Genomic DNA, 24,677 nt, shown 5'->3' with positions numbered 1-24,677 from the left:
GATTTACACACCGAAAGCACTCCCAGACTCCGTACAACCAAAATCAACAACAAAACTTGCTAATTTGACGGATCAGATCTGTATATCGATTAACAAGCTCTGATACCAATTGTTAGGTCCAAATGTACATACAGAAGGGGGTGAATGTATGTTCTTCGTTTTCTAAAATTAATTGCAGCGAAAAATAAACCTCGAAAATGAAATAAAAAAATACTAAGAGATTTACGGAATAATTTTTATTATTAAGAAATTAAACCGTAAAGGTTTGCTTACAACTCCGAATATAAATAATTCGAAGCAACAAATATAGAGAGAACCAAAATAATAGTTATCAATCTAGGGTTTTATCTATCACTCTAAGAATTTAAAACTTCTATCAAAAGATATTAAATACAATCAAGAGAGCTTTAAATAATGAGTGTTACAAATTTGTAAGGCTTTAATTGGTGTGAAACAAATTGGGCAGCACTTCTCTCCTTAATTTCAATAAATGAAATCATCCAACTCTCCAAGAAAAAATTCTGCAGAATTTCGATAGAGTTTTTGCTGAGAAGTGTTTTTAATCTGCTGCAAATTTGATTATATATGTGGTAGATTGTTGAAGAGATAGAAGATGATACGTAGAGGCCTTATGTCCATTTGTTTTAATGTGCTAGCTTGCATTTTTAATTATATGGCAATTAGAGTAGTAGAATTGCCTTAGAATAATTTTTGTATGGTGACCTCTCTTTACAGCATGCACTCGAGTTCCTGTGGCGACCAAGAGAGAGTGTTTGTGGCGACTAACTATAATTCAGTGCACCGTCTTTTGCCTTGGAGACTTCTTTCTATGGCGACTACTAGCAAAGCTATCTGCTTTATGTGCTGAACAAACAAGATCAATAAAATACATTTGATCTCTTTTATTTCGGATAAAAATAAAGCAATGCAGGAGCCAGGTCTGTGGGCTTCACGCGGTGACAGCAACTGGTGGTCGCCATACGTGATATCTACACGCGAGAAAAAGAAGACCAGCCGCAAAAAAAAACTGTTGATTTGTTTACATTCTTTGTGGTACACATAAAGTCAGTCCTGATTTTTTTTAAGGCAGCCAGGAGATGGAGTGTTTTGCACGCGCAGGAAAGAATACAAGGGGAAGGGCCGCGTGCTTGTCATGCATGCGTGTTGCGCCTGGGGAAAATAGAATTCAGCTATCTTTTTACCTACCATTCTGTGAGTTTTGTTTACCTCAGTTCATTTGTTCCTTCTCTTTTTATCAATAAAAGAGTACATGCAATACTCCTGTTTTTGAGATGTACAGCTTTTGATTTTGTTTACTTTGCAATCTGTACCCCTTTTATTTCTTTGCAGCTATTTTTATTTTTTTGTTAAATCCACCTGGCTGGCAATTAAAATAAATATTTGATATTAAAATAAATAAATAATAATTTATTTATTTATTTAAATAAAATTTAAATATGAATTTTAATTTACCAAAATTAAATATTGATATTAAATCAAATAAATAAATCTTTTGAGATTAATTTATTCATTTGATGAAAATTCAGTTTTTAATTTATCTATTTTAAAATCAAATTGTGATCTAAAATTAAATAAATAAATGAGATGATTTTCATTTATTCATTTAATAAAAAATCCAGTCATTGATTTAAAAATAAATCTAGTAAATTCTCGGGTTGTATTCCTCTGTATCTGCAGGCCTTCTAATCTCCGGGAATTTGTACCTATAAATATTTCCAGTCTCCTTGAGTATAAAACCCACTTAACAGTATTTCTAAAAATAATACTTTGTTTCCTTTCACGGATCACTGACGTCTCGTGCAAGGGTCTGGTTCACAGACGACTAGTTCCGCTCTCAGGCCTTCGTATTATACCCTTACAAACCACTGTTAAGTCTTCTACCAAATACAACCAACTTCACGGGGAATCCTTGAGGTCTTCACACTGATCCTGATAGCTGCTTCGAATGACTCCAACCTTATTCTTCCGATGCCTGAACATATTAATGAACTTCATACTGATCATTGTTGACGTCTTCTTCACTGCAGCTAACAGAACCTTTTGCGCATATACCCAATAAACAATCTGTACTGATTCTAGTGAGACATAGATTATTTCAAAGTCCTTGTTCTATGTTGAGTTATCCAAATCAGTATTGTTGAATTATACATACAGTTTCAATCTTGCTCAACATTACCCCATAAAAATAAAATATTTTTATTTATTGCTATCACAACAAGGTGGACTTTATCAAGGCTAAGAATGGACCAACACTTAAATCTTCAGTGGAAATTTCTTTTGCCTAACTACTAGTTATGGTACACAACCATCATTGTTCCCATATCACGTGTGGATTGCTGGATTTAACATAGTTGGCGTTGTTGCGCATGCAGTCATTTTTATAGTAAGAGATTATGATTCTACTACTAGATACAATGATCAATTAAATAGTGTATTTAGCCATCGTGATGCAATTATATCAAGTCTAAAATAGGCATGTATACTTTTACAGTTTTTTTTGTGTATTAATAATGATACCATGAGCGTTTTGGGGCGTCTTTAAGATATGTTTATAAAATCATACCCCGCAATATTACAAAAATACCCATGAGGTACGAAAATTACAATACGACCCCTGAAAATGCACGTTTGTAAAACATCAATTTTGATCAAAAAATTCAAAAATACATAAAGAAAAATATCAGATGACACAAATACTTACGAAAATTAAAATATTTTTGAAAAAATTGAAGGACCAAGATCCCATAATTTATTTTTATGCCTCCAAAAGACTTAAAAATTCTAATAAATGTCAAAAATGTAGGAAATAATTATAAATATAACTTCTTAAACTTTTAAATTATGAAATAATTTGAAAATTTATTTTAATACCCGAAAGTACAATAAAATATTTTTGAAAATTTTTCAAAAATTAAGAAAAATTTATAATTATACCAAATATTTCCTAAAATATAAGAGAAAATATATGAAAAATACCTTTGAGTACCAAATAATTTTTAAAATATTAGGAAAAATACGAAAAATACATGTGAGTACTAAATTATTCCTAAAATATTAGCAACAATTACGAAAATTTTCTTTGAGTACCTGAAAATTCCTAATATATTAGGAAAATTTAAGAAAAATACTAGTAAATACTAGAGAATTCCTAAAAAATTAGGGAAAATGCAAAAAAAATGGAAAGGTTATAAAAAAATTCAAAGATAATAAAAACACGATTCTCGAGACAGGAATCCATTTTTACAAGAAATTATTTAAAATATAAAACCTCGAATAAGGCAATCGTTGTAAACGTGTAGCTCGCTCCACAGTTTATGCTAAAAGCAATACCCATAGAATGGCACGAGATGATTTAACTTCTTCGAAACGTAAAACAGGTTTACCAGAAGCTGGGGGCAAATAAAATGGGTGAAAAATTAAACCTGGATATAAAATAAATGTTGTATTAATTAGACCTAGTATAGTCCTGTAAAGAGACCCAATTAATTAGGCCTAAAACCCTAATTATTATTTTCGTAATAAATAAAGAGCATTATTAAATAACCCAATAAATGTGATTTAATAAGGAACTACTTTTACAAGAAATAGCCTCCAAATGACCTAAATCAACACGGAAACAGATTCCAACATTTTAGGATTTCAAATTTTTATCAGAGTTTGAAGACTTGATCATCAAGTCACCCAATTCTAAACTAATTTCTAGACTCTCAACGTTTATATAATCTGATCCTTTATTCCCAGGACCTAGTTTTGGAACGTCACAACGCTGCGTCTCCGCGAAGACGCTATAATCCACGAGGTCATCACCTAGAATTACGTCTTGTCTGGATTTTTTATTCTCATCAAGGCACTTAGGGATATTGTTAGGACACGATTCAGTCCCTAACCGACAAAAGCAGCCATCGTCATAATTTGAAACTCATTAAACCCTGATATGAAATACGCGCAATAAATTCATCCTAGTTTTTTCCATAACTATATTTATCGAAATTTCTTATTAAATAATAATAATATGATAACATAAATTATATTAGTTTTAAAATATTTAAATTAGGTATTATGATATTGTAAATATGATTATTGATTGATAAATGATACTTTTTATAATATTAGATTTGAGAATAACGTGAGGGTCATATATTGGAAATGTTTTTGAAATTTTTATTGAAAGTAAAAAAAGAAGTAGTGTTCTAAAAATCGTCAATTCAACCGAGTATTTAGTCCGAGAACTCATTTTTAACCCCTCATCCGGGCCGATCCGACTCCCGAGTAATCGGGTTTAAAACCGATTTTATTAAGAATCGGTCAAAACTCGGTTTGACTTTCTCATATTTTTTTTTGAAAAATATTATCACATAAAAGATAAAAGATTAAACATGAAATTATATATTTTTATTTTTTTTGTAAAGTATCAACATTTGTTAGAATAATGCGTGAAATCTTATTAAAACATAAACTTATGTTCAATTTTATCTTTTGTCAACACTATGTATTATTATATATTATCTAACAAAAAAATATATAAGTTTTATATACTTACAAAAAAAAACTAGAATTAAATGAATTTAATATATAAGATAAATTAATAAAATAATGATTTGATCAGTAATCCGAGTACTCATTTCGAGTAGTCTTCAAATTCTGAATACTCGATTTCTCTGGTACAAAACCAAGTGGAATTGATTTTAAAGTTTAAAACCCTGGTTAAAAAATTATAAGGAGGTCGTGAAATGTGATTTTATAAGATAGTGAGCAATAAAATGAATATAATAAAATATAAATGTCTAAGGGCTAAGCCTAGCTATTGCTACAGCAGCAACCGAAAAAGGCTGGCGGCGCTTGATGGAGCAAGAAGTAAAAAATGGGCAGAAATGACAGCCATCCATCCAGCCCAACCCCAACTCTAACTCATTTCCCCCACCAGTTTACCCACCCTCATTCAAATAAAAATGACCATCAAACCCAAAAAAACACTACTAAAACTACCATTACTATTAAACTAGTTGTTGTACTCCTAATTGAGTATTGAATTGAAGGGTAAATAAGTGAGAAACAATAAGACAAACAAGAAACAGGGGGGGGGGATGTGTTTATGGTGGCAAGTACTAGTGGTGGAGTGGGTCGCTTTGATGCACCTCTCCCACTCCCACCCCCTTTTCCCTGCCGCACACGTCTCTCTTTTTTCGTCCCTCCTTTATCTGTTTCACTTAAGTCATCCCACCTCACTCCCCCCCCCACACCACAATCAATGCCCACAATATACATACACCCCCCCCTCCTATATCTCTACCATCTTATCAACCACTCCCTCACCCACCGCTCCCTCTCTCCCTCTCTCCCTCTCTCTCTCTCCCCCTCTCTCTACCTAATCTCTATCTAATAATATATATTCCTCTCACAGACAATTCATCAAACACCTTCCCTGCAATATCTTCCGCATCTTCAATTTCATCCAAGATCCAATCTTTCCACCTCCGGTCTACCACATTTACATACAAGCATTTATATATATAATTTATAGCATGACCACCGTTGACGACGCGCCGGTAAAAGTGCCGCGAAAATTCCCGCCGCCGTGTTGGACACAAGAAGAAGCTCTAGCTTTAATTGAAGCCTACCGTGAGAGATGGTACGCACTCCGCCGCGGTTATCTCCGCACCGCCGATTGGGATTCCGTCGCCGACGCCGTCGGTCAACGCTGCCCCGGTGCATCTCCGGCCAAGACCTCTGCTCAGTGCCGTCATAAGATGGAGAAGCTCCGCCAACGTTATCGGGCGGAGAAACAGAGGTCTCTTTCGTATCCAGGTAGATTCTTTTCGTCGTGGTTTTATTTCGAAAGTATGGATGCTATGGAAAATGGTTCAACGCCTGGGAGTGGATCTAATCAAGTTACTATTGTTGATCATAATTCCGTGCCGTTAGGTTTTAACTTGAAAAATAGTAAAAAAGTTGATAATTTTACGAGTTTGAATGTTGATCATGAAGGGGTGTTGAGTAGAGGTGGTTTTAATGTTAAAGGTGTTGGTGAACGTAATTCAACTCCATCAGGGTTTCGGTTAAAGAATTCGGGTAAGATTGATGTGAAACTCGGTGTTGGTGGTTATAGGGTTCCGACTGGATATCCATTGTATTTTGATGGTGGATCAGATGAGGAAGAGAATAATGGTCAATTTGAAGGCAGTCCTTCGGATTATAGGCCGAAGAAATTTGGTAATGGTGGAATTCGGATTAAGAATCTGAGTGGTGAGCAGTTGATGCCAACTGCCGTCAGGTCTCGAAAGGTTGAGAAAGTGGTTGATTATGAGTCTGATGATGGTGGTTATGAAGGTGGTGATGGGGATTATTGGGGAAAAGTTCCTAGTGATAGAAATTCAGCTCCGTCAGGGACAAGGCAACAGTTTAATGTTAAGACTGATAGGAACCCGAATCCTAACTTTGATCCTAGGTTTATGAATGGGTTTGCTTCGCAAGCGAGATCGAATCTTGATAGGAAGAGTGACAGTAGCGGAGGAGTTAAGAGAGGGAGAAATCCAATTGAAGATATGGTTTCGTCTATTAAACTTTTTGGGGAAGGATTCATGAAGATGGAGAGGATGAAGATGGATATGGCGAAAGAGATTGAGAAGATGCGAATGGACATGGAGATGAAGCGGAATGAGTTGTTGATTGAGTCACAACAACAGATTGTAGATGCTTTTGTAAAGGGTTTTTCTGAAAAGAAAGCGAAGACAACGTTATCACCTGATTCATAGCTGGTATAGTGAAACTAATGCCTTAAGTGTTGATTTAATTTCTTTCTGAAGTTGTGTTTGTGTGAGATTGTTAGATAGTAATTAGTATATATTAGAGAATCTACTCTGTGTATGAACCTGTATCTTAGGACAATATTATAAGTAGTTACAGAATTGTTGGTTCAAAGATAGCTAATTCATGATTAGTTTACTTTTTCAATTATGATCAAGCTTTTGTAATGATATCTATGGAATTTGCATTGTCTTCCTACCTGGGATTGTATTATAATGATTTTTATATAGTAATATGATAATATCAGAACTGATTAAGATTTGAGATGAAGGCTTGCTTTTGTAACAGTATAATCATATTCAAACGTTCTGTCATTCATCATTAGTTTTTGGTTTTAAATCTTTACAGGATTTTGTTTCCAGTGTGTGCTGTGTTGGGAGATGATGCTTGTATATTAAAACCAGGAACACCATATTCTTGTTAAACGTTGTTTTTACTCTGTAAACTACTCTTCAAACTTGGTAGATCTATTCAGTTGCATATAAATGATGATTTACCGTTGACATAGTTTTTTAGGTTATTTATATTTATCAAATTAGGCTTACTACCTTAATAGCAGCTTTGATGTATAACCTTATTTGTTAACCCTCAGAGCTGCTACAACGGCATTTAGACATCTAGTTGTTTTGAGATAAGCCCAACAGAGTTCTGTGACCTCACGACATAGATTGCGATCGATTAGCTTATGAAAAAAAATTATGTGTATCGAATATCTCAAACATTATCAGGTTTCTTTAATACAATTTAGGTACATATGTCTTTCTCTCTAGGATTGTGTCAGTGATAAATTGTGCTAATATTTAAAACGAAATGAGAGTGAGAAGGTGTGCTTGGGAGAGTAATGTGTTTGAACTTAGCCGCCTTCCTGGTTGGATTGGCCTGCGTGTCATTATTCTCCACGTCCATAGATTATAGGGTACATTAAGATGCATGAATTTATTAGTGTGGCCGTCCTCTTGTTCTGCCTCTTTGGCTCTTCTTCCTCAACTTGTAGCGTCCCTGCCACAAGTTTTTTGGCATCTAAGGTGAGACATGTATGGAACAATTGGTTTTGATTTTTTGTTTTCTAGGGAAATAGTTTTATCAAGTATACCCCAGGGCAACCAGCATACCCTAGGGCAACCAGAAAAGAGGGGAACAAAACTCCAACTCCAGTCACTACATCAACAAGGAACAGAAAGTCACAAGAACTCCAACAACTGAAGTGAGAGACTACAAAAACTAGAACAATAGACTACTTAATCAAATGTCTGAAGCTATCAGTCTTTTAATCTTTTTTACAAGAAAAGACCCATTCTTGCACCACTCTTTTTATGATCTTAAGAGCTGCTATGCTGTCCACCGTGCTGTCTCATATTACGTGCAGTCCAAATGTAGAACGTTGCAACAGCATAAACAGTCGACCCAATTGAGCTTCAATGATGTTACCAGACAAGGCATGGAAAGCCCCCTCCCTGATCAAATTGAACTTCAACGCTGTTACCAGACAAGGCATGGAAAGCCTCCTCCCTGATCCAATTTCCAGGAATAAATATGGAGCATTCTTTAGTACTAATATCACAGGAGAAACGAATAGATTCTGGGATGTTGGTGCAGAGAAGACAATGAGAAAGAGTTTGCATACCAAAGCTTCTATCTCGACAAAGAAGCCTTCTTATCAATATGCAAACCACATTACGGATGCTTTGCCAAACCAAATTATACCAATGCACCTGAGGCTCTCTATGGTGAATAGAATGCCAGATATCTGCAACTTTTACCAGCTGGGGAACTAGTTTTGGTTTTTTCAATAGTGAAAGACAATGTTGTGAAATCAGATTTATAGGGGATATTAAGCGGAATTGAGGGCCTGTTTGGGGAAGTACTTATAAGTTATTTATTGACGACGAGTGTTTGTTAACCCAATTTATAAGTCAAATTTATAACTTATAAACTAATAAGTTGAATGCTAGTAATGACATACTGTATTTTGATTTTTCACTTTTTTATTAACTTTAATTTTAAAATATATGTTTTTAAATGTTAAAGTTCACAAATTAAGTTAATTGTATTTAAAAATTATTTATTTTAGTTTATTTAATTTAAAAAAATACTAAATTCTAAATAAAACTATCCAAACACTTATTTAACTTATAGATATTCGTCTACTTATTATTTATAGTCACTTATTAATTTTAAATAATAAATTATTTATTTTAAAATTTCTGCATTGAATTTACATGTATGCCTTATGGTACACATGTATGCCTTTTTTACTCTTACAAGACAAGCAAGAGTAAAAATGAAAACACCTTCCTAGTCCTAGTCCCTTGCACCATGCAAATCGTACTTTTAGAAATAACATTATTTTTTAAAATAACTTTAAAAGTATAGGTGTTTTAAGATAATTTTCCTCAATAAAAATTGATTTTTTGCACAAGATATAAATTTATTCATAACCCTGATAATTTAGTATTATAGTTAGACTTGACAACGTTTCGTATCGTATACAAATATTATGTATATTTTCCTATTTTCTTGTACTAAATCTTAAATCCGAACTCGACCCGGATTTGCATCGGGTACCAATTTGATAACACTAACCCGTAACTAATATATTCGTGTTTATCCGTTTTGGTACACTAAAGTACACGAATTATATACGAAAAAATTAATTGTTAAAAAAAGGGAAATAGATAATTAAATGGTGAAGTGCTCTCACGTAGTCAATGAACAATAAAATATATTTTAGTATTTACAATTATATATATGTTATTTAGAATAGGTAAAATTCATAGGGGGTATTTAGTATATTTATATTTATTATAGTTTTTTTTAAAATTATTTATATATTTATTCCGTGTACTTTCGTTCCGTATCGTGTACCTATATTGGAAACTCAAACCTGACAGTACTTATATTCGTGTTTTTTCGTATTCGTGTCTATGTACCAAATTTTCGAATCCGTACTTTCGTGTCTATGTACCAAATTTTCAAACCCGGATATTAATTATTCATATCGTTTCATACTAATATCGATTATTATCGTGTTCACGTGTTATATAAGTTCTATTCTAGTTATACAGTTCTCACCTATCTGAGGGGTGTATTCATTTGAGATTATGTAGGATTTTTATTGATTTTCAAAATCAGCAGGTATTCAATAAAGATTTTAAATAATCTTTTAAAATCTGGAGATATTTAAATCAGATTTCAAATAATCCTTATAAATGCGTGGGTAATCATTTGAGATTTTAAAAAATCTTATAAAATCTGTAGGTATTCAATTCAGATTCTAAAAAATCAAACAAAATCTTCATGTATTCAAATTTTAACAGATTTGCAAGACTCATGGTTTTGAAGTATTTGTTTCATATTTTATATACAAATTCATGAATCTCGAATCTCTTACTTGGAATAAAGATTTTGATAGATTTACAAATGATAACAATTTTTTACTAGAAAATCAAAAAACAATAAGTAAAAAAGATATTACTTGCAAGTATTTATACCTACATCTTTAGCAACCTGCAACTTTTTTTTATAGGCTCAAGTTTGGTCACACTCAAACATAGTTTCCAAAGATTTTATTATCATCACAGAACCTCCTCTTGTTGATACTCTTCTTTCTTTGTTGTTACTCTTGTTTCTTGATAGTGTTTCGAAAGTGTCGTAACAATCATCTTTCGAAAGTGTCGTAACAGAAAGAATGTTTTAGAAGTCTTTGCAAAAATGCAGACCACAAATATTTAGCCACTAATTCTGGTTTGGCATCTCATCACCGTCTGTCTATCGCCAACCATGCAATCCCCTGTTTATTCTGGTCAAGGCGAGTTTTTGATGAACATTTTCATTGGCACCCTGCCAAAGCCTTTCTCAGCTATTGTTGATGCAGGAAGTATAAGCTCTCTCTCTGTTTCATTTGTCTTCCTCTCCTTTCTCTTCGTTTTCCTTGAAGGAATGAAACCCTGGTGTGATCATCTAGACAGTTGAAGGTTTTAGCCTTGAAAAAGATTAACAGTTGTTTGTTTCATTTTTCTATTGGTATTTCAACAATTTAGGAACAATGGATAAGCCATTATAATTAGTTTAACTTAAGTCTTTGAAGATTAAATCTAATATATATCTGCATTTATTAATCTAAAAAATATTAGTTAAAACAATCCAATAAATCCGTGAGATTTTATTCAATCCATCAAAATTCACAAAATTCGCATAGAATTAAAAAAATCAACATCCAAATCTGTGTGGTGATAATCCCAGATCACCCCGGGACCTTCTCCTTTTAGGGCCCGAGCTCAAACTCCTTTTAGGCTGTGACGACGGCCGTGTGCGGTGTAGCTGTAGGGTGGGAACCTGCAAAACAGAACCGGAGGGGGGTGGCGTCCCCGCGGCACCTCCGGCGTGAGGATGAGAAAGGGTTTTGAGGAGAAGAAGGGTAAAGTTGGGATTATGCAGATATGTTTGTGAAGAGTACGTGTTAGGTCCCAATGTGTTTGTAGAAGGGGGGGTTGAATACAAACAGTACCGAATAATCGAATTAAATGCGGAATAAAAAATGTGAAACAAAATTCAAGTTAAATAAAAATATTATTAAACTTGAAAGGTGTTACAACAACTGTATCGATTACAAGGTATTAATCTCAAATCAATTATCACAAATCTAGAATAAATTCGACATGAACTTTTTCTATTTTTGCAATAATTAGAATCAAATGCTAAACGCGATTTGAGATTAAGTTCTAGGGATTTTAATCCGCTAGATTGATACACAAGAGTAAGATAAAGATTTCTAGTGGATTGGATTTAACTTTACAATCTAGAAATTTAATCTTGAAGTATGCAGATGAAAAGATGAAATATTTCTTCTTGATTTTCTTTTCTGCCTTGTTTCTTGACTTTTGTGTTCTTAATAATAAGTTGCTGCTTCTCTGCTTCTTTTTAAATCAACAAACGAATAGAATTGACTTGGCATGACAATCCTATAGCTGGCAAGACTTTCGGTGAGACAATTGAATGAACTAGCAAGACAATCTGAATGAACTAGCATGACAATCAGAATGAACTAGCAAGACAATCATCCTCCTAGAGTAACTTTCGGTGTGACAATTGAATATGGCCTAGCATGACAATCGGTATGACAATCCTGATTGTCATGCTAGTTCATTTTCAATTGTCTTGCTGATTTAATGCTTGAATTTAATCCAATTAAACTTCTGAAAATTCCTAGAATTAATTCAGAATTAATTAATCAATTAATTCAATTAATAAATAAATTATTCTTCGCAGATATAATTTATTTTCTTAATTAAATTAGATGACTTAATTAATTAATAGAGAATTAATTCTAGTCTTGAGCAGCAACCATTCTTCTGCAAATCTTCTGAAAATCACTGAAAATTATGAATCAATTCCACCACTTCAACGTTGACACTCGATGTACTGTCTGGTTCATGAGTGACTAACTTCCGTGACATTTCTTCATGTCTTGACTTTGACGCTTTGATTTTCTTCAGATTAAATCCTTGTAATTAATGATACTCTGACGAGATCTCTGTCACTTGATTAAATCCACGATCTTGATTTATATCACTGAGGCATGATCAACTTCTTGAACTTCTTCCAGTGAATTAACTCCTCAAGTCTGTAGATGAACCTTGTTTCTGAATCCTTTGACAGATATTACTTTGCGAGATCTCTCTGACGGTCGATCCACTATTTACTTATTACATTCTTATTTGAGTTGAGTTGAATCCTCGAATATACAAATAGGCTATGACATATGACTTACAGTACGTGTGTGCATGTAAGTATATTTGTGAGAGAGAGAGAGAGAGTATATCAGCTTGTAACCTGTAACCTTCCTTCTGTTCTACCTTTTATAGGCCTCCTACTAGGGTTTAGGGGTTTGTCCCTTTTCATCTGGACCGTAGGTTGGCCTTTTGGACTGTAGGGCATCTGGACGCCTGGGATGCGTCAGAGTACTATCAGATCTGGACCGTAAGAACGTCCTGGATTCCGGGTGCCTGAAAGGTGGTGATGTTGCCACGTGTCCTGGGCTCCCCAAGGTCAACGCTGAATCCGTCAGAGTACTATCAGATCCAGAGCGTAGGAACGTTCTGGATCCCGGGAACCTGGACGGTGGTGATGCCGCCACGTGTCCTGGGATCTTATGTTTGGGCCCTGGGCCTCTTCAATTGGGCCTGACTTATTATGGGCTATCATTTGCCCCCCACTCCCTTATGCGGGTTTACCCGGATGGGGGAGTAGAGTAATTGCCCTTGTGCCGCGGCGCCTTTGTAAAATTTTGGGGGTTGTTTGATTTGCTGCCCCCAAACCCCGGGGTCAAATTGGGCTGAGACTCCGGGGTTGACTTGGTTAGTCATTGGACTTGAGCTTTAAGGTGGGATTCCTTGAAATACTTTAGAAAATTTTGGGGGTTTGATTTATTGCCCCCTAAGCCCGGGGTCACATGGGGATGAGACTCCGGGGTTGACTTGGTTAGTCATTTGACTTGAGTTCAAGGTGAGAGTCCTTGAAATACTTTGGAAAATTTTGGGGGTTTGATTTATTGCCCCCTAAGCCCGGGGTCACATGGGGATGAGACTCCGGGGTTGACTTGGTTAGTCATTTGACTTGAGTTCAAGGTGAGAGTCCTTGAAATACTTTGGAAAATTTTGGGGGTTTGATTTATTGCCCCCTAAGCCCGGGGTCACATGGGGATGAGACTCCGGGGTTGACTTGGTTAGTCATTTGACTTAAGTTCAAGGTGAAAGTCCTTGAAATACTTTGGAAAATTTTGGGGGTTTGATTTATTGCCCCCTAAGCCCGGGGTCACATGGGGATGAGACTCCGGGGTTGACTTGGTTAGTCATTTGACTTAAGTTCAAGGTGAGAGTCCTTGAAATACTTTGGAAAATTTTGGGGGTTGTTTGATTTATTGCCCCCTAAGCCCGGGGTCACATGGGGATGAGACTCCGGGGTTGACTTGGTTAGTCATTTGACTTAAGTTCAAGGTGAGAGTCCTTGAAATACTTTGGAAAATTTTGGGGGTTGTTTGATTTATTGCCCCCTAAGCCCGGGGTCACATGGGGATGAGACTCCGTGGTTGACTTGGTTAGTCATTTGATTTTAAGTTCGAATTTTGGGCACGGTTTGGTGGGCAAGTACACTCCTGACATTTGATTTAACTGGACTCTGAAAAGCTGTCGCTGCAAACCCGGGATGCCGGGCGGCTGTTGGGATTCCAGCCGGGGTCAGAGATATACACCTGTTATGCGTATCTTTTGAGTGTACAGTTTTTTGTTTCCCCCCCTTTTTTGCCTAAAAAGACGCGCCGTGACATGATTGCAGTAGTGGTAATAACTGCTGCGGTTATTAAATTGACGCCAATCAGTGGGTGCCACGTGGCCCCGACGGTTCCCTTAATCACAAAGACGTTCATCTCTTCTCTCTACCCTCTATAAATACTTGCCTTTTCTCTCCATTTTTATTTTACGCAAACACTTCCACAGAGAGAGCCAAGAGAGATTTTTCAGAGATTTTTCGGAGCATTTCTTGTTGAAGCCACATTTCTTTCTCCTGCCCATTTGTAAGTATCTCGATTATTTTGCTTCCCTTTTCACTTTTTCCTTATGTTTTTGCGATGCATGTAGTTATTTTGCGCGAGTTTTTGCTTCGCCACTTTGCATTTCTTGCTCGTATTTCATGACCGCCTTGATGTTTTGGCCTTGAATCTTTGTAGTGTAGTTTTTGCGTAGCTTTTCCAATGGCTTTGTGTCTCATTTGTGTAAATAACATGGATTTTTGTAGTTTCGTATGCGAATAAGTGGGTTTTTGTAGTGTAAATAGTTGTAGAGCCCGGGGTGTGTTCTTGATATCTGCTTTTTGTTGTATATGTATGTATATGCTGCAGATCTTATTTTTGGGGTAAGATATGTACATGATTTGTTTCTAAACTTGTTCTATTTTTTGTCTTGTTTTGTTGTTGGGTTCGGGTTTGGCATTGACTCCGGGGTGCGTTTACATAGACACGTGTAGTATATGCCAGGTAGTCGCTTTAAACGTATTGCTACTCTTAGGAATCAGTATCCCGAGCGTCCTGTCGGGTTAGGTGAACTTAACTCCTTCTACCCCTCTTCCTCTTCTAGCTGTAGTTCAGTAGAAATGCCTCCCCGGGTTGACCCGCCTCAACAAGTTTTAGCTCAGACCCTAGTATTAGGTCCCGGGGGTACCTTATCGAATCCGGATGGGTCGTGGGAGGATGTAGATGAATATTTCGTCCAGTGCCGAGTGAACCCCAAGCCCATGAGCTTTTATTACAGAGATTTATCCGAGGCATATGGGGGCCCGGATGGTTTGGGAGGCCGGGAGCCTTATAATGAGGATGAGATGGATAGGAAGTTCTTCACTGCCCCGGGGACTAGGTATGAGTGTGGGGCGGTTCATAGAGAGGTCCAGGAGAAGTACACAGACGCCGAGGTGGATGGTGCCCTTAGGCTTGCCTTTAACCTTGATGATACATACCAGTGGAGATGGCCTGAGGAGCATGAAAGGGTATATCACAGACCGGAGGGGGGATGGGTTGGAATTCCATTTGAGCATCTCCGGGGCATGCGCCTCAGATTACATCAGTTCACCAAATCCCTATGCCGGGATGTTTATGGTATCCCTTTTACTCAGCTAGCCCCGAACTCGGTGAAATGGATCAGCTGGTTTTTAGCTTGCTGTCATGCCAAAAATTACCTCCCCACCTTCAAACTTTTTCATCATATTTTTAAAATTAAGAGATCCACCGCTCGGCCAATTTACGAGTTCATGTTTAGGATAGAGGATTGTGGGTACCCCTCTGATAAGATGGTGCTCCCGGTTAGTATGCTGACGTCGCTTAAGGGATGGCACCGGGAGTTCATTTTTGTCCGGGGTGGGGATCTGGAGTTTATGCCAGTCCATAAACTTGAAATTAAAACAGATAGGTTTCCGGTCCAGCGGTTCGGGCAAGCAGCTCTCGCGATGGTTTATGCCTTCTGTGGGGCACTTGGGACGCAGTGGACCCGGGACTATTTTACTAGCAATGAGAACATGCATGCTGCCGGATGTAAGTCTATTGCCTTAGCTTTATTTTGATACTGTAACTTTTATTGACTGTTTGTATCCGGGACTGATATTTTGTTATTCTCCTTTTCAGGTATCCCAAAGTTGATTCCCTATCCTCCTAATTTGTCTGCCCAGCTTAAGGATCTTTCGGCCAAATTGCGAAAGATTGGGGGACTGACGAGCATGGATGTTGGGAAGAAGAAGGTTGGAGAGGGTGATGATGCGGCCCGGAAGGCGGCGCCGTCTCACCAGGGGAGGACAACAATTGTGATCAACGAGCCTCGGGCCGAGGACGTGTAGCAGGGGAATGTGATAAAAGTTCCCGCACCTCGAAAAAGGAAGGGTGCCCCCGCGGGTTCCGGGGACAATAGTGATGATGTTTCTGAGGGTCCGGTTTCAAAGAAGGCTGCTATTGATCTGGCCCCGGACACTCCGGAAACTCTGAAGGCCCTGCTTGCAAGTTTTACCCCGGATACTCGCCGGAGGGAGCTGTTTGAGAATTATGCCAGCACGGCGGAGAGGAAGAAATACCGGAAAGAGCCCCTTGATGACTTTCTGGTCGGGCTTCAGGAGGACATCACTGCTGTAAGCCTTTTTCTTGTTTTCTTCTTGTACTCTTGTATTTGTGTTACCTAATCCTGACTTATAATATTTTCAGGCTAACTCCCGGGTTGCTGGGCTGGTTTGCATAACCCGGAGCCTTCAGGCGAAGGCTGATGCTGCCGAGGTCTATAAGACTGAATCCGAGCGGCTGTCCCGGGAGATTCAGGAGTTGAAGGAGGCGAGTGCAAGGGAGGCTGCTGCTCATAAGAAGATTTTGGACGAGATCCGGGAGAGGCAGGACCGGGCTGAGGCTTCTGTCCGGGAGATGAGGGCTGAAAATCAGAAGTTGAAGGACGATCTTGCCGCCCGGCCCACTCCCGAGGAGGTTCTGGCAGGGTTCCGGGGCACTCCCGCGTACTTCGAAGAGCTGAATGACAAAGCGCTGGAGAAGATCCAGATCTGCTGAAATGTTGCTTCGAAGTATCTCGGCGAAGAGCCTCATGGTACAATAGACATCTTCTTGGAGAAGTATATAGAAGAGGAGACCCGGTTGGAGCAGGAAAAGGAAACTATCCGGGCAATGGAGTCCGGTGTTGGGACGTCCAGTAATGTTCCCTCCTTCTCCGGGTCGCCACTTGCTGAACAGCCTCCCATACCAGAGGGTAATCCAGAGCAGCCTCCTTCTCCTCCCGCCGACTCTGCCTTTTGAAGCTTGAAGATCCTGCCATGTTTTGGCATGTAATTTCCATTTCCTTTTTTAGTTTGAGCAATTTTGAACTGAGCCTTTTGGCTTTTTTAACTTGTCTGTAATCTGAATGATTTCGATTTGCCCCCCGGGGTGTGGTTCCCCGGGGTAGTTTAATATGATTGTGCTTTTCTTTCTTTCCTTATTGATTTGTATATGTTAGGAAATTTTTTTTTTGGAGTACACATGGGCTGTGTTTCTGCGGACCCCGGGTTGGGGTAAAAACATTTAACTTTGAGAAATTTTGTAAGTACTTCTGGGTTGAGTTTTTATAGGACCCCGGGCAGGGGTAAATCTCCATTTGATAGAAATTTTTAAAGTACACATGGGCTGTGTTTTTGCAGACCCCGGGTTGGGGTAAAAACATTTAACTTTGACAAATTTTATAAGTACTCATGGGTTGAGTTTTTATAGGACCCCGGGCAGGGGTAAATCTCCATTTGATAGAAATTTTTAAAGTACACATGGGCTGTGTTTTTAAATCTGATGGTAAATAAATAAGCGACATAATGAAATTGATTCAAACTATGGAACGCTTAAAGTAGAGTTTTTCATTCATATTGAGAGCAAAAATTACATTCTGGGGTGAATGAGGACAATGCTTACATCAAAATATCATAATATAGATGTAGATGTGTTTCCAGGGTGTGCACCTTTTACTTATTGGTAGAATTTCCTTAGGCGGGTTCCATGCCAGGTATTGGGGACCTCGGTTCCGCTGAGGTAGCTTAGCTTGTAAGTTCCCGGACGGATCACTTCTTTGACTATATAAGGGCCTTCCCAGTTTGGCTGCAGTTTTCCCTGGTTAGTTGGTGTTAGGGCGTAAACACGCACTAATATTCACGCAAGTATACGCGTTCGCAAGTAATATAGAATACTTTCTAGTTCGTTCCCTCAGAGACTCAGACTAATTTATTGTCTAATTAAACTCACTCACCAATGTATGATTACTTCTCAATGTTAAGATAATAACACTTAAAATTATTGATTAAATATTAACTATAATTAACTACTTAATTAACCACTTAACTAACACTTCAATTTATCAATAATAAAACACTCATGAGATCACAACTTCATTATTACTTCCTTCTATAGCCATTGTTATTACCTTTAGCATGTGACAGTGATGATATTAATCGAATAACACGAAACTGATAAAAGCCAACTTTCATTGTACTAATACCATTCTACCAAACATCCATAATTAAGATAGAAGTTGAATAGTCATCAATTATGTTGAGTTCCTATATGTCTACAGAAATTGACAACACAACGATTTAAGCACAAGTTATCCATTTTGATTACATAGGGCAAATAAAACTGTTAGAGTTACCCACTAATCATGCACAACGTACATGAACCTATGCTAGCATGGCAAGTTCTAAATCTCAAGATCCACCGTCGCTTCACAAGAGATTAACACCCTATCTTATATGTTCACGACGCACATAAGACGAATACGCACAACCAATACTAGATATCATGCAATCATCACACACTAAAGTATTAAACAATTAACTAAAGAATTCCATAATAAATCCGTTGCAACCCCATGATCACGATTAGCCCATAATAGAACTTATCGCCATCATGGGTTCATATGAAATCATGATAAACAAACACAAGAAAATAATAACTAAACTAATTATATTAAAACAGAGTACGTCACAAGAGTAAATAAATCAAAGCAAGAAAACTAGCATCCAACGTTACAACGAAACAAGAATCACAAGAATATATGCTTCCTCTTCGTTGCGGTGTGCTAAATCGGTCTTCTTCCTTATCTCCTTCGCCTCTTGCGTAAAACACAATCTAAAACATAATCCCCTTCATACTCTCTGTGAAAACGTCTCAAATCTACCTATATAATAGTCCCATAAAACTCAGATTACATAGAAGTTGGAAGCCAAACAGAAGTAGAAGTCTAAAATAATTTATCTTTTTCCCCGACCCTGCGCGGCCGCTCAGCATAGCTGCGCGGGCGCTCAGGTTGCTGCGCGGCCGCTCAGCATTGCTGCGCGGGCGCGCAGGCCTCTACTGGAAAAAATCCAGGTTTGCTCCGTTTCTTCGCCGTAATCTGCCCATTCCTTTCCTCTCGCAATGGTGAACACATGCCAAGGCTTATTCTTGATGCTTCCTCCCCCGAAATGCAACTAATACCCTGAAATGCATAAACACTAGAAAAACGCATCAAATACACAAAATACTTGATTTCAAGACACCAATTTAAGCCATTTTAAGACGTTCTAAGTGGTATAAAATGCCACTTATCACACCCCCAAACTTAAATCGATGCTTGTCCTCAAGCGTCACAGACTCAAAAACAAATAAAAATATGCATGAATGCAATCTATATGAAAATGCAACGATCCCCCTTACTACAATTAACCAACCAAATTGTCACATCTCAACGAATGCAGTTAGACAACTAAAGATCAATAAACTCATGCAAACGGACATACAGCCAGAAACGTGGTGTGTGCAAATGCTTAACAGATATGCTTCGGAACTAGACCAATTACTATGACTAGACTATCCTCAAGGCAATCCTACAATTATATAAAGAATAAAAATTCTAGGCACAAAATGATATACAACACTACCAGAACTCTGGAGCTTACTACGGAATCGTGCTTTTTATTTACAACTCAAATGCTTATTTGACCGTGCAATGAGTGAGGTCCACAAAAGACTTATACAATGGTATCCATGTAACGAGCGTTAGGTTAGCGGATCCCAGACTCTAAAAGCCTTAGGTCACTAGGCACAAAGTCCCCTAAGAACTTAATAACTCGAATACCAAATAGCCCACTCTTGATCAATTATGCCAATTTTTTTTTTTTTTTAACTTCTGAGCAAGTGCGTTTCGCTCCATCTTGCTCAACCCTAGACTACTCGCAACATATGCGAGCCGGCTACTAGCCATTTGACGCCTAGCCACAACTAGCAACAACTTCCATACTTTTTTCTCCAAATTTTTTTTTCATGTCTTTATCACTAAGAACCTATAATCGAATTCTAAGCATAATAAGTAGATTGACCTTGAAAACAACCAAATCATAACAACAATCTAGCCCTTACGCACTCTTTAAGACTTAGTGGACTTACAATTGTTTCTAGCATGCATATCAACCTACACAACTTAATATCACTTTAATGTTATCACTACACTTGCATCAATATCACAATTCAGTCGATAACTTATTGCAAAAGGGATCATGGTAAATGTATGAGCTATATGACATTTATAAAAAAAACTAAATGGCATAAATTATGCAACTATATGAACTAAACTATCATGAATATGCAACTAAATGACACACACACAATATTCCTTAACTACCACCCCCAAACTAAAAATCTTCACTGTCCTCAGTGAAAGTAGTAGAAAGGAACACAGGGTATACCTACTCGGAGTCATCATCATCATCACCCTCAGTGGGTGGAGTATCAGGCGGTGGGTATGCAGAGTCCTCACCAAAAATTGGCCACTGGATATCAGCTCCAAGGCCTCGAAAAGCAGTCCCTAACGCAAGGGTGAGCTCCTGAGCAAACCTGCTCTGCGTCTCATACATGGCATCCATCCGCCGTGAAAGCCTCCTATACTGGGCATCACCCATCCCAGCACCCTCCTGAGCTCTCGACGAACCAGCCTCACCACGCCCTGGCCTAGCCATAGTAGCACCTCGTGCTGGACGCCCTCCTGGAAGACGATAACCCAGCCCATGCTCCTCAGGCTCACCACCGGTCCACTCCTGCATCCCATTCAGAGTGCCAGAATCTATCGGAGCTGCTGGCAACTGCAACTGCTCATGAGCCGGCCAGTTCACTCCCACCGCTCGGCATAGCTTCGTAACCGTGGATGCATAAGGGATGTTCATATGCTTTTCTCCCCTCAAAAACTTCAGAATTCCTTGGTAGATAAACTCACCAAGGTCCACATAGTATTCCTCATTCAGAATTCCCCACAACAGCTGTGCTCTCTCAACTGTGACCTCGTGTGCATGCGAAGAAGGCAAAATATTAGCACAAATAAATGCATTCCATGCACGGGCATACCTGTTCATGGTGATCGCCGGAAAGTGACGATACTCATTATTGGCTGGACTGCGGTTCCAAACTGTTCCCGGTCGACAGAGAGTCGCACAAATCAAATCCAAGTCAAAATCCTCAGCAGTCTTTTCATTCCAGTTCTCCTCCTCGGGCTTCCTCTCTCGCTGTCCAATCACCCGGCGAATCGCCGCAGGATGATAATCAACCGTCAGCCCACGGACTACAGCAAACCCATTCTTTTCAGCCTTCGCGTTCGCGTAGAACTCGCGAACAACGCTCATCGGTACTGCTTCGGGTGACTCACAGAAAGCTATCCACCCCTTCTCTGCAATCATGGGCAACAACTCACCATCCCTCCCTAATGGTAAAAACCCCCTCTCCTTCAGAATCGGCTTCCCCAACAGCCTAGTGTACTCCTCCTCCGCAGCTCTGTCAGTTAACCGAGGCCTTGCAGCAGTACCCCTCGATGAATCAGCAGTAGGAACTGTGCTGCTGCTGTCAATAGTGCGTGCTCTCTTGGGTGCCATTGATTCGTGAATAAAAGTGTGTAAGAACTGATTTTTGATGTTTGTGAGAGGGTTTAAGTGTAGGAAGTTTTGTGGGAGATATGGAGGATAGGTGTATGTATATATAGGGTGTGGATTAGATTAGGGTTTGGGAATTAAGGGATAAAATGATGGGGTAGTGGGAACAATTCGTGGGTTTATGGGCTAAAACTGTTTTTGTGTTTTTGTTTATGTTTTTTTTTTCTGAACTGTAAAAAATTTTCTGGAACTCGACCCCTGCGCGGCCGCTCAGCATATCTGCGCGGGCGCGCAGCAAGCTGCGCGGCCGCTCAGCATAGCTGCGCGGGCGCGCAGAGGGTCTCTGGAAAAAAAATTTTCCAGCCCCTGTTTTCTGATTTTTTTTGTGTTTTTGGATAGGTTATTAACTTCTAAGGGTTCCTGTAACACAATTCATGGGTTGCCTCCCACGCAGCGCTTCTTTTTCGTCATTAGCTTGACGTTCCATACCTTTCTCAAGTAGTCAACAAAATGGTACTAACCACCTCTCGGTTTGCCATGTCCCCATAGTAGTGCTTCAACCACTGACCGTTAACCTTGAATGCTTGGTCCGAATCATTCTCAAAAATTTCCACCGCTCCATGTGGAAACACAGTTTTGACAATAAAAGGTCCAGACCACCTTGATTTCAACTTCCCAGAAAAAAGTCGGAGCCGAGAGTTGAATAAAAGAACTTGTTGCCCTGGCACAAATAACTTAGGATGTAGCTTCCTATCGTGCCACCTCTTCACCTTTTCCTTATACATTTTGTTATTCTCGTACGCTTGAAGTTGAAATTCATCAAGTTCATTAAGCTGAAGCATTCTTTTCTTACCAGCCGCATCTAAATCCAGGTTCAATTTCTTCAATGCCCAGTAGGCCTTATGCTCAAGCTCCGCCGGTAGATGACATCCCTTACCGTACACCAACTGAAACGGTGACATCCCAAGTGGAGTTTTGTATGCTGTTCTGTAAGCCCAAACAGCTTCATCGAGCTTTAAAGACCAATCCTTCCTTGACGGACAAACAACCTTCTCTAGAATGCGCTTTATCTCTCTGTTAGACACTTATGCTTGACCATTTGTTTGCGGATGATAGGCAGTAGCTACTCGATGATTCACATTATAACGCTGCATCATAGAAGTGAACTTACGGTTGCAAAAATGCGATCCTTCATCACTTATGATTACCCGAGGTGTTCCAAACCTTGTGAAAATTTGCTTATGAAGAAAATTTAGCACTGCCTTTGCATCATTTGTCGGTAAAGCTTTAACTTCGACCCATTTTGAGACATAATCGACTGCCAGCAAGATGTACTGATTATTGCAAGATGAGATAAAAGGCCCCATGAAATCGATTCCCCACACATCAAAGACCTCGACTTCAAGCATCACATTTAATGGCATCTCATCCTTCCTTGACAAATTTTCCACTCTTTGGCAACGATCACACCTTAAAATAAACTGATGAGCATCCTTGAACAAAGTAGGCCAGAAAAAACCTGCTTGCAGAATACGAGCTGCCGTCTTCTCACCTCCATAGTGTCCACCATAAACCGTGGAATGGCAGTCTCGTAATATCCCCTCCGTCTCACAGAACGGGATACATCTCCTGATGATCTGGTCAGCTCCCTGTCTAAACAAATATGGTTCATCCCACATATACCACTTCACCTCATACAGAAACTTCTTCTTTTGAGCGGATGTCAAATTAAGAGGCATTATATTGCTGACAAGATAGTTTACAATATCTGCAAACCATGGTTCTTCCTCCTGAATTACAAACAACTGCTCATCCGGAAAAGATTCATTGATTGACGTCCTATCTTGTGAAGTAGAATCGGGATTCTCCAACCTAGAGAGATGGTCAGCTACTTGATTCTCAGTACCTTTTCTATCTTTGATCTCTAACTCAAATTCCTGAAGTAAAAGCACCCAACGAATGAGTCTCGACTTTGAATCCTTCTTAGAAACCAGATAGCGAATAGCTGCATGATCAGTGAATACTGTTACTTTCGTACCAAGCAGGTAAGATCGAAATTTCTCAAAGCCAAAGACTATAGCCAAAAGCTCCTTCTCAGTAGTAGTGTAGTTTAATTGGGCACCATTTAAAGTCTTACTCGCATAGTAGACCAAATGGAAGAGATTTTTCTTGCGCTGTCCCAGTACTGCACCTACCGCATAATCACTCGCATCACACATCATCTCAAACGGTTCTGTCCAATCTGGTGCTGTAATAACTGGTGCTGTGATCAAACTCTCCTTGAGAGTCTCAAATGCTGCCAAACATTCATCATCAAATTTGAAAGGCACATCTTTCTCAAGTAAATTGCACAACGGCTTAGATATCTTTGAAAAGTCCTTGATGAATCGCCGATAAAAACCCGCATGACCGAGAAAACTACGGATTCCTTTCACCGAATTAGGTGGGGGAAGATTTTCAATGACTCCCACCTTGGCCTTGTCCACCTCCAGACCTTTGCTAGAGACCTTATGCCCAAGGATAATGCCTTCACGCACCATAAAATGACATTTCTCCCAATTAAGCACCAAATTAGTTTCCACGCATCTTTTGAGTACGGCGCGCAGATTATTCAAACATTCATCTTATGAGTGTCCAAAGACGGAGAAGTCATCCATGAACACTTCGACGTTATTTCCAATCATGTCAGAGAATATCGCCATCACACATCTCTGAAAGGTGGCCGGGGCGCCACATAACCCAAACAAAACTCTGCGAAAAGCAAATGTGCCGAATGGACAAGTGAAGGTAGTCTTTTCCTGATCCTCTGGTGCAATACAAATCTGATTATACCCGGAATAACCATCCAGAAGACAAAAATACTCATGACCCGCCAATCTGTCAAGCATCTGATCAATAAATGGAAGAGG

At 38.7% G+C, this 24,677-nt stretch overlaps 1 protein-coding gene across 1 annotated transcript; it reads left to right on the top strand.

The window, feature by feature from the left end:
• Positions 1-4,857: 4,857 nt before the first annotated feature.
• On the top strand, positions 4,858-7,021 carry LOC141697212 (uncharacterized). Its single transcript, XM_074501490.1, has one exon. It carries the CDS (start codon positions 5,544-5,546, stop codon positions 6,771-6,773), a length of 1,230 nt encoding a protein of 409 aa, XP_074357591.1. The 5' UTR covers positions 4,858-5,543; the 3' UTR covers positions 6,774-7,021.
• The last annotated feature ends 17,656 nt before the right edge of the window (positions 7,022-24,677 follow it).

Source organism: Apium graveolens, chromosome 11 (assembly GCF_009905375.1).
Source record: "Apium graveolens cultivar Ventura chromosome 11, ASM990537v1, whole genome shotgun sequence".
Classification (NCBI taxonomy): Eukaryota; Viridiplantae; Streptophyta; class Magnoliopsida; order Apiales; family Apiaceae; genus Apium; species Apium graveolens.
Note: the sequence above shows the minus strand (reverse complement) of the source record. Positions and strands in the feature narration are given on the sequence as shown.